This window comes from Cherax quadricarinatus, chromosome 89 (assembly GCF_038502225.1).
Source record: "Cherax quadricarinatus isolate ZL_2023a chromosome 89, ASM3850222v1, whole genome shotgun sequence".
NCBI classification, from domain to species: Eukaryota; Metazoa; Arthropoda; class Malacostraca; order Decapoda; family Parastacidae; genus Cherax; species Cherax quadricarinatus.
This window is the reverse complement of record NC_091380.1, coordinates 3,926,802-3,937,441: the sequence shown is the minus strand read 5'-3', so window position 1 is coordinate 3,937,441 and position 10,640 is coordinate 3,926,802. Positions and strand designations below refer to the sequence as shown.

At 37.4% G+C, this 10,640-nt stretch overlaps 1 protein-coding gene across 3 annotated transcripts in view; it reads right to left on the bottom strand.

Moving 5' to 3' along the window:
- Positions 1-10,640, bottom strand: part of sti (sticky) — an 80,775-nt gene that overhangs the window by 564 nt on the left and 69,571 nt on the right. For 2 of the 3 annotated variants that reach the window (XM_070104081.1, XM_070104083.1), the window contains exons 38-40: positions 7,282-7,446; positions 6,636-6,777; positions 557-4,250 (exon numbers count right to left, since the gene is read on the bottom strand). In XM_070104081.1, the coding sequence (XP_069960182.1) occupies positions 4,247-4,250; positions 6,636-6,777; positions 7,282-7,446 (311 nt within the window). In that variant the 3' untranslated portion in view covers positions 557-4,246. Of the gene's footprint in view, positions 1-556; positions 4,251-6,635; positions 6,778-7,281; positions 7,447-10,640 lie in introns of those variants that run through there. The other variant, XR_011394555.1, reaches the window with a different exon arrangement.

The following is a 10,640-nucleotide window of genomic DNA, read 5'->3' as shown; positions in this document are numbered from 1 at the left end:
TCCTACAAGAGCGATGGACTGAACACATCAATTCCAGGTTGAGGGACTGATTACCTCGAACTCCTCTCCTTACCCATTTCTACTTTGTATTGGACTGATGAAGCCACTGTGTGGCGAAACGTTTCTTCAATAAAGATTCCCATATGTTGCACAAGTGTCTCAATTCTTCAACTTGTCGGTTTTCAAAACCATTCATCACACCTGAAAGCAGTATATTATTTTTGAAGACAAATTATGTACTATATTCAAAGTTTTAAATAATTTCCTCACAAAATCATACATTTACATGAACACTAATGGGCTTTAACTATCTGTCATAAATTTATATATATTAGAATTTATAACAAGCTGTATTTGTGCTTAGGAACCATATGCAAATTAACCCTTAAATGGTCCAAACGTATATATACATTTTTTCAACATCTGAAAGTATGTAAAAAAATGTAGATCTTTTTTGTTTTACATGTGAAAACGTGTAAAAAAAACTTTTATCTACATTTTTTTTGTTATATTTGAAAATATGTAAAAAAAAGTAGATCTACTTTTATTATTATTATTTTTTTTTTTTTTTTTTTTTTTTATTATCACACCGGCCGATTCCCACCAAGGCAGGGTGGCCCGAAAAAGAAAAACTTTCACCATCATTCACTCCATCACTGTCTTGCCAGAAGGGTGCTTTACACTACAGTTTTTAAACTGCAACATTAACACCCCTCCTTCAGAGTGCAGGCACTGTACTTCCCATCTCCAGGACTCAAGTCCGGCCCGCCGGTTTCCCTGAATCCCTTCATAAATGTTACCTTGCTCACACTCCAACAGCACGTCAAGTATTAAAAACCATTTGTCTCCATTCACTCCTATCAAACACGCTCACGCATGCCTGCTGGAAGTCCAAGCCCCTCGCACACAAAACCTCCTTTACCCCCTCCCTCCAACCCTTCCTAGGCCGACCCCTACCCCGCCTTCCTTCCTAGCTACGAATTTAAACGTCGATCTGTTTGGACCGTTTAAGGGTTAATTAAAATTTACCGAGAATTCCTTGAAAATTAGAAGCAACTAATATTTTTAGGAAGAGTTTGTGACTTACAAGAAAAGTTATCCAAGATATCTCATTTGCTGCATGTACAGGTAGTGGGTTGGTATAGACAGCAGTTCTCAGGAAGAAACTGCTGTCTTGTCATACAAATAATGCAGAAATCTGTTAAATGTTTTGTGCTTGCAGGATTATTGGTCATTTCTTTCGTAAATACATTAGATGATGAAATCTTGCAGCTTCTTTTTAACCTAATACACAACATGTATATGGATGTAGCTGTGTGTGTACACTCGACCTAAATTTTTTCTGTATTAGTTCTTGGCCTTGTAGTATTTCTTTTAAAAGTCATAGAAAAGTGGATTACAATCATTTCTCCACAAGTCATTTGTCAAAGGTGACTAAAATGCAGGAAGCAAAGGGCTAGTAATTCCTTTTAGCATTTAAAAGAAAAATAAATGTTAAAAGTTGGATTCCTTAACTGTGTATGGATACAATACATACAGGAAAGAATTGACTAGCAATGTCATTACTGAAGGAAATGGGATATCATAGCACTGAGTGAAGTTAAAAAAGGGTGGGAGGTACAACAGGAGTAAATGTAATTAAATATTATATGAAAAACTGTGTCAAGAAAAGAAAGGTACAAGCGTTTAAATTTAAGATTGTGGCTTAGAGTAAGTGAGATGTTAGGTAAAAGGACACAAGTGCAACTAATGTGACATTTTATGGTGGCAAAGTTTTGCTCTCCAGGAGCTCTGTCAAGCCATTACAAACAATACATGGACACACACAGGTATACATAAGTATGTATAGAGTGAGGTGCAAAACATATAATCATTGTAGGTAGTAGTGGTGGTGGTCCTTGTGGTGGTAGTAATAGTACTTGTGGTAGTAGAATTAGTAGTAGTTATATCAGGTATGTGATGGCAGAGTTTATTGCTTTTAGTAGAATTCTTGCCAATACTTCAGAGATAATGAAGCTGCCTTTATTCTGTTTGTATTAGAAATAGTGATTAATGATGATTCAAGGCATTTACATCTACGGAAATTGGGTTCTTTGATCACTAGGCGGACATCATTAAATTTCATCAGGCGGTTGGCAGAATTCTGCAGGCATTGTTCAAACAAAAGTTGTTGTTCCTACGTGCATTTATGTGTTCACTGAGATGTGTTTCAAGGTTTCTTGCTGTTTCACCTATGTATATTTTGTCACATCCTCCATAGGGGATAGTATAAACCCATGTTGATTGGATTAATGTTTTTCAATTTCCTCCTAGTCAGATCTTTTATGGAAGTACTGGTTGAAATTGCAACTCTAGTGTTAGCAACCAGTACTGCCGTAAGAGATCTGACTAGGAGAAAATTGAGAAACATTGATCCACTCAATGCAGGGGTTTATACTATCCCCTGAGGAGATTGTAACAGAATATACGTAAGTGCAACAGGAAGAAATCTTGAAACACATCTCAGTGAATACATAAATGCATGTAGGAATAACAACTTGAACAATGCCTGCGTACAACACCAGAATTCCGCCAACCACTTGATGAAATTTAACGACACCCGTCTAGTGATCAAAGAACCCAATTTCTGTAGACTTAAATGCCTTTATTCATCATTAATCACTATTTCTAACACAACTAAACAGAATAAAGGCAGCTTCATCATTTGTGAGGTATTGGCAAGAATTCTCCTAAAAGCAATAAACCCTGTCATCACATAATTGCTACAACTACTACTACCTACAATAATTATATTAAGTTTTGTACCTCACTCTGTACCTATACCTATATATACCTTCTGTGTTTCTGTATTGTTTGTAATGGATTGACAAAGCTCCTTGAGAGCAAAACATTGCCATAATAAAATGTAATATTAGTTGTACAGTGGACCCCCGGTTAACGAACTTTTTTCATTCCAGTAGTATGTTCAGGTGCCAGTACTGACCGAATTTTTTCCCATAAGGAATATTGTGAAGTAGATTAGTCCATTTCAGACCCCCAAACATACACGTACAAACGCACTTACATAAATACACTTACATAATTGGTCGCATTTGGAGGTGATCGTTAAGCGGGGGTCCACTGTACTTGTTGTGTCCTTTTACCTAACATATTGTTGGCAATTCTACCAAAATTATTACAATAAGTGAGATACAAGAATTTTAACAAGTTTATGCACCTGGAGGTGAGAGGATGTAAAAAGAGATTCTGAGATACATTAAGTGAAAGTTGAGAGAGTATTGAACCAGTGGGAGAATATTGTTATGGATGACCTCAATACTGTACTGAGGTAGGGAAACTTAGAGGGCACAGTAGGCAAATTTGGAGTGCCAGAGGTAAATGACAAAGGAGTCTACAATTGAATTAAGTATATTAAGAATGAATTACATATATTAAGAAGTGGGTAATACTTAATGAAAAGGGCATGCAAGTATGTATACAAAGCATGAAGTACAGTGACAACAGTTTGTAGAACCATATATATTATGTGAAAACCCTAGCGGATGTGCATGTTTTAAATAAGAACAATTAATATGTCAGACACTTATTTAGTATCTACAGTAAGAGGCAGATGGTGTCAGTGGGTAAAAAGTAATTTGAAAATCATTTAGCAACTAAAGAAAAGGAGAGTGGGAAGCATAAACTATTGAAAGAAAGGTGGAGAGAAAATGAGTACAAGTGGTCAAAGTAGTATGGTCATTATTATTATTATTAAGGTAAAGTAATTGGCAGTTTGGAGGGATATGTTGTGTATCTTTATACGTATATGCTTCTAAACTGTTGTATTCTGAGCACCTCTGCAAAAACAGTGATAATGTGTGAGTGTGGTGAAAGTGTTGAATGATGATGAAAGTATTTTCTTTTCGGGGATTTTCTTTCTTTTTTGGGTCACCCTGCCTCGGTGGGAGACGGCCGACTTGTTGAAAAAAAAAAAAAATTAATTCAAGAAAAAATCTTAGGTTTCTTGCTTACCAACAAATAGTCAGTTGCATACAGAAAAGTATAGTATATTGAAGAAAAAGGGCAATTACAAGTGATAGCTTTGTAAAGCCCAATAAAAAATCTTCCAGTTTTGAAGTAAATGGCAGGCCTGGTAGACAAGCCCTTTCATTACAGTTACTGGGTATCTTCTATAAACTGTAAGACAGTCAAATGTATCATCTTCGGTTCTTGATTTTTGGTTGTATGTCACAGGATTCACAAAATATTAACTGCAAAAGATAAAAATAAAGTTAAAATGTATGCATTAATGAATCAGGAATGTGGTATTTGAATATATACATTCAGTTTTATATAAAAAATAAATTTCATTAACCCGTAAACGGTCCAAACGTATATATACGTTTTTTCAACATTTGAAAGTATGTAAAAAAAGTAGATTTTTTTTTTTTTTACATTTGAAAATGTGTAAAAAACTTTGATCTACTCTTTTTTTTTTTTTTTGTTATATTTGAAAATATGTAAAAAAACGTAGATCTACTTTTGGAGCACTACGCATGTGAACGCTGATCTGCTTGGACAGTTTAAGGGTTAAGGAAAAGATAAATATTATTCAAAATGCTATAAAAGGTGGATCACTGAGCAGTTTGACAGAGTTGCAATTTTTTTTTTTTTTTTCAACAAGTCGGTCGTCTCCCACCGAGGCAGGGTAACCCAAAAAAGAAAGAAAATCCCCAAAAAGAAAATAATTTCATCATCATTCAACACTTTCACCACACTTGCACATTATCACTGTTTTTGCAGAGGTGCTCAGAATACAACAGTTTAGAAGCATATACGTATAAAGATACACAACATATCCCTCCAAACTGCCAATATCCCAAACCCCTCCTTTAAAGTGCAGGCAACATTGTACTTCCCATTTCCAGGACTCAAGTCCGACTATATGAAAATAACCGGTTTCCCTGAATCCCTTCACTAAATATTACCCTGCTCACACTCCAACAGATCGTCAGGTCCCAAGTACCATTCGTCTCCATTCACTCCTATCTAACACGCTCACGCACGCTTGCTGGAAGTCCAAGCCCCTCGCCCACAAAACCTCCTTTACCCCCTCTTTCCAACCCTTTCGAGGACGACCTCTACCCCTCCTTCCTTCCCCTATAGATTTATATGCTTTCCATGTCATTCTACTTTGATCCATTCTCTCTAAATGACCAAACCACCTCAACAACCCCTCTGACTAATGCTTTTATTAACTCCACACCTTCTCCTAATTTCCACACTCCGAATTTTCTGCATAATATTTACACCACACATTGCTCTTATACAGGACATCTCCACTGCCTCCAACCGTTTCCTCGCTGCTGCATTTACCACCCAAGGTTCACATCCATATAAGAGTGTTGGTACTACTATACTTTCATACATTCCCTTCTTTGCCTCCATAGATAACGTTTTTGGACTCCACATATACCTCAACGCACCACTCACCTTTTTTCCCTCATCAATTCTATGATTAACCTCATCCTTCATAAATCCATCCGCCGACATGTCAACTCCCAAGTATCTGAAATATTCACTTCTTCCATACTCCTCCTCCCCAATTTGATATCCAATTTTTCTTTATCTAAATCATTTGATACCCTCATCACCTTACTCTTTTCTATGTTCACTTTCAACTTTCTACCCTTACACACATTCTCAAACTCATCCACTAACCTTTGCAAATTTTCTTTAGAATCTCCCATAAACACAGTATCATCAGCAAAAAGTAACTGTGTCAATTCCCATTTTGAATTTGATTCCCCATAATTTAACCCCACCCCTCTCCCGAACACCCTAGCATTTACTTCTTTTACAACCCCATCTATAAATATATTAAACAACCAAATGTATATTATATTAATAAATATGTACTAAACTGTATAGGTTACATCAGGGAAGGAGGGGGAGTGTCCAGTCCCCCTAAAGCTACCCAAAATAAAAATGCAACTTAAACAGGTCCTCTCACATTCCCATTTCTAACCAGGTTGCCACCCCTAAGCTCCCTCTACATATTATTATATTATTCATAGGGGAACACTAAATGTAAGGGTCATACAGCACTTGGGGAAATGGGAAGCATGCAGGTTTGAGCCAAGGAAGGGAAAGGCAGGTTTGCCCTGGTATCAACCTTCCCTGAGAGGCTCCTATATAGAAATTCTGGAGAAACAATTGGGATGAACATATATACAAAGTTCTTATTCCTCTCAAGAGAGGTGTTTTGATACTGAAAGATTCTTGATCCAAGCCTCCTTGGATAACATTCTTTAACTCCACAAATGCTTCAATGTCATACACCTTTAATCCCCTCATTAATTCTACGGTACACGTCGTCTTTCATAGAGCCAACCACGAACATGTTCACTCCCAAGTATCTAAACACACTCACTTCCTTTTCTAAATTCATGAATATAATAAACTTCACCTCTTCTTTATTAATATTCCTCACTTAATGCTGGTCAATGTCACTCAATCTAAGAAACTGGAATACTTTTACCCTAGGTACTGTATGGTCTATGGTTTCAGTCCTTCACCCTGAATGTAATATAAACCTGAAAATTGGCAAGGTAAAAACATACATATAATTTAGCTTTAAAATACTTATCACTAACAATGTCAATGTGGCTGAGAACAGGGTACCCCATGTGGAGTTAAGGTCCATATCTTCAGGAAACTTAGCAGTGATCTCAACAACTTCCAGTTTGTCCAAACTTCTTGAGGCAACAACAATACTTTCTGCAGTTAATGCTGAACCTGATGGTAAAGATTTTTGATTAGCAAATAGTTATATAAAGAATACAATGTGTAAACAATTCTATCATCCTTTTATATTTTTTTTAACACACTGGCTGTCTCCCACTGAGGCAGGGTGACCCAAAAAAGAAATGCTTTCACCATCATTTACACTATTTCTATACTATCACTGTCTTGACAGATTTTTTTTTAACACGTCGGCTATTTCCCACCGAGGCAGGGTGACCCAAAAAGAAAGAAAATCCCCAAAAAGAAAATACTTTCATCATCATTCAACACTTTCACCTCACTCATACATAATCACTGTTTTTACAGAGGCATCTAGATACAACAGTTGAAAAGCATATACAAAGATATATAACATGTCCCTCCAAACTACCAATATCCCAAACCCCTCCTTTAAGGTGCAAGCATTGTACTTCCCACCTCCAGGACTCAAATCCGGCTAACCAGACAAGGCTTATATTATTTAAATAAATAAAAAAAAAAAGACATTTGTCTTACACAGAAACGATGGTCTTGCTATGTTTTTGGAAGCTGTTCTGACAGGTGGGTTTGAATCACTGTCTGATTCTAAATCTGATGATACTTTAGTAAAACAGTCTGGACGGATCTCTATCACTTCTACAGCATTCTGGTGTAGGATGTACAAATATGGATTCATGTATACTGCAAAGAAAGAAAGATTATTTTAAAACAAATACAGTTATCTGCTTGAAAACCAAAACTTCATACATATATTTCAAAGACCCTGACAAGGTCAAGTTCAAGGTAAGAAATAAAGGAGGTAGCAGGGAAGAATTTGAAGTCAAGTTGTCCATGGATTCTGTGTTACTATTACAAAAAAAAAAAAAAAAAAAAAAAAACGCAGGTTTGCTTAACATTCGAGTAACGTATAACTTTACCATGGTTACACCTGGCTTCATAAGTACAATATATCCAGGTTAGTTTAGTACATCTCTGTGAATATAATAATACTTTATGTTAACACTATTCAGTGTCTCACTAACCACAACTCTCCACCCAATCAAGAGACACCATCTGATTTCCTTATAAATGAGCTAAACATTTAGAAATAATTTTTTTTTTTTTTTTTTTTTTTCAACAAGTCGGCCGTCTCCCACCGAGGCAGGGTGACCCAAAAAAGAAAGAAAATCCCCAAAAAGAAAATACTTTCATCATCATTCAACACTTTCACCACACTCGCACATTATCACTGTTTTTGCAGAGGTGCTCAGAATACAACAGTCTAGAAGCATAAACATATAAAGATACACAACATATCCCTCCAAACTGCCAATATCCCAAACCCCTCCTTTAAAGTGCAGGCATTGTACTTCCCATTTCCAGGACTCAAGTCCGACTATATGAAAATAACCGGTTTCCCTGAATCCCTTCACTAAATATTACCCTGCTCACACTCCAACAGATCGTCAGGTCCCAAGTACCATTCGTCTCCATTCACTCCTATCTAACACGCTCACGCACGCTTGCTGGAAGTCCAAGCCCCTTACCCACAAAACCTCCTTTACCCCCTCTCTCCAACCCTTTCGAGGACGACCCCTACCCCGCCTTCCTTCCCCTATAGATTTATATGCTTTCCATGTCATTCTACTGTGATCCATTCTCTCTAAATGACCAAACCACCTCAACAACCCCTCTTCTGCCCTCTGACTAATACTTTTATTAACTCCACACCTTCTCCTAATTTCCACACTCCGAATTTTCTGCATAATATTTACACCACACATTGCCCTTAAACAGGACATCTCCGCTGCCTCCAACCGTCTCCTCGCTGCTGCATTTACCACCCAAGCTTCACACCCATATAAGAGTGTTGGTACTACTATACTTTCATACATTCCCTTCTTTGCCTCCATAGATAACGTTTTTTGACTCCACATATACCTCAACGCACCACTCACCTTTTTTCCCTCATCAATTCTATGATTAACCTCATCCTTCATAAATCCATCCGCCGACACGTCAACTCCCAAGTATCTGAAAACATTCACTTCTTCCATACTCCTCCTCCCCAATTTGATATCCAATTTTTCTTTATCTAAATCATTTGACACCCTCATCACCTTACTCTTTTCTATGTTCACTTTCAACTTTCTACCTTTACACCCATTCCCAAACTCATCCACTAACCTTTGCAATTTTTCTTTAGAATCTCCCATAAGCACAGTATCATCAGCAAAAAGTAACTGTGTCAATTCCCATTTTGAATTTGATTCCCCATAATTTAATCCCACCCCTCTCCCAAACACCCTAGCATTTACTTCCTTTACAACCCCATCTATAAATATATTAAACAACCATGGTGACATTACACATCCCTGTCTAAGACCTACTTTTACCGGGAAGTAGTCTCCCTCTCTTCTACACACCCTAACCTGAGCCTCACTATCCTCATAAAAACTCTTTACAGCATTTAATAACTTACCACCTATTCCATATACTTGCAACATCTGCCACATTGCTCCTCTATCCACTCTATCATATGCCTTTTCTAAATCCATAAATGCAATAAAAACTTCCCTATCTTTATCTAAATACTGTTCACATATATGCTTCAATGTAAACACCTGATCTACACATCCCCTACCCACTCTAAAACCTCCTTGCTCATCCGCAATCCTACATTCTGTCTTACCTCTAATTCTTTCAATTATAACCCTACCGTACACTTTTCCTGGTATACTCAGTAAGCTTATTCCTCTATAATTTTTACAGTCTCTTTTGTCCCCTTTCCCTTTATATAAAGGGACTATACATGCTCTCTGCCAATCCCTAGGTACCTTCCCCTCTTTCATACATTTATTAAACAAAAGTACCAACCACTCCAACACTATATCCCCCCCTGCTTTTAACATAGAAATAATAATAAAGGTAATAATGTAAAGGTGGAAAGTTGAAAGTGAACATAGAAAAGAGTAAGGTGATGAGGGTGTCAAATGATTTAGATAAAGAAAAATTGGATATTACATTGGAGAGAGGGAGTATGGAAGAAGCGAATGTTTTCAGATATTTTGGAGTTGACGTGTCAGTGGATGGGTTTATGAATGATGAGGTTAACCACAGAACTGATGAAGGAAAAAAGGTGAGTGGTGCACTGAGGTACATATGGAGACAAAAAACGTTATCTATGGAGGCAAAGAAGGGAATGTATGAAAGTATAGTGGTACCAACTCTCTTATATGGATGTGAAGCTTGGGTAGTAAATGCTGCAGCGAGGTTGTGGTTGGAGGCAGTGGAGATGTCCTATCTACGGGCAATGTGTGGTGTAAATATGCAGAAAATTTGGAGTGTGGAAATTAGGAGAAGGTGTGGAGTTCATAAAAGTATTAGTCAGAGGGCAGAAGAGGGGTTGTTGAGGTGGTTTGGTCATTTAGAGAGAATGGATCAAAGTAGAAAGACATGGAGAGCATATAAATCTGTAGGGGAAGGAAGACGGGGTAGGGGTCGTCCTCGAAAAGGTTGGAGGGAGGGGGGTAAAGGAGGTTTTATTGGCGAGGGGCATGGACTTCCAGCAAGTGTGCGTGAGCATGTTAGATAGGAGTGAATGGAGACATATGGTATTTGGGACCTAACGATGTTGGAGTGTGAGCAGGGAAATATTTAGTGAAGGGATTCAGGGAAACCGGTTATTTTTATATAGTCAGACTTGAGTCCTGGAAATGGGAAGTACAATGCCTGCACTTTAAAGGAGGGGTTTGGGATATTGGCAGTTTGGAGGGACATGTTGTGTATCTTTATACGTATATGCTTCTAAACTGTTGTATTCTGAGCACCTTTGCAAAAAACGATGATCATGTGTGAGTGAGGTGAAAGTGTTGAATAATGATGAAAGTATTTTC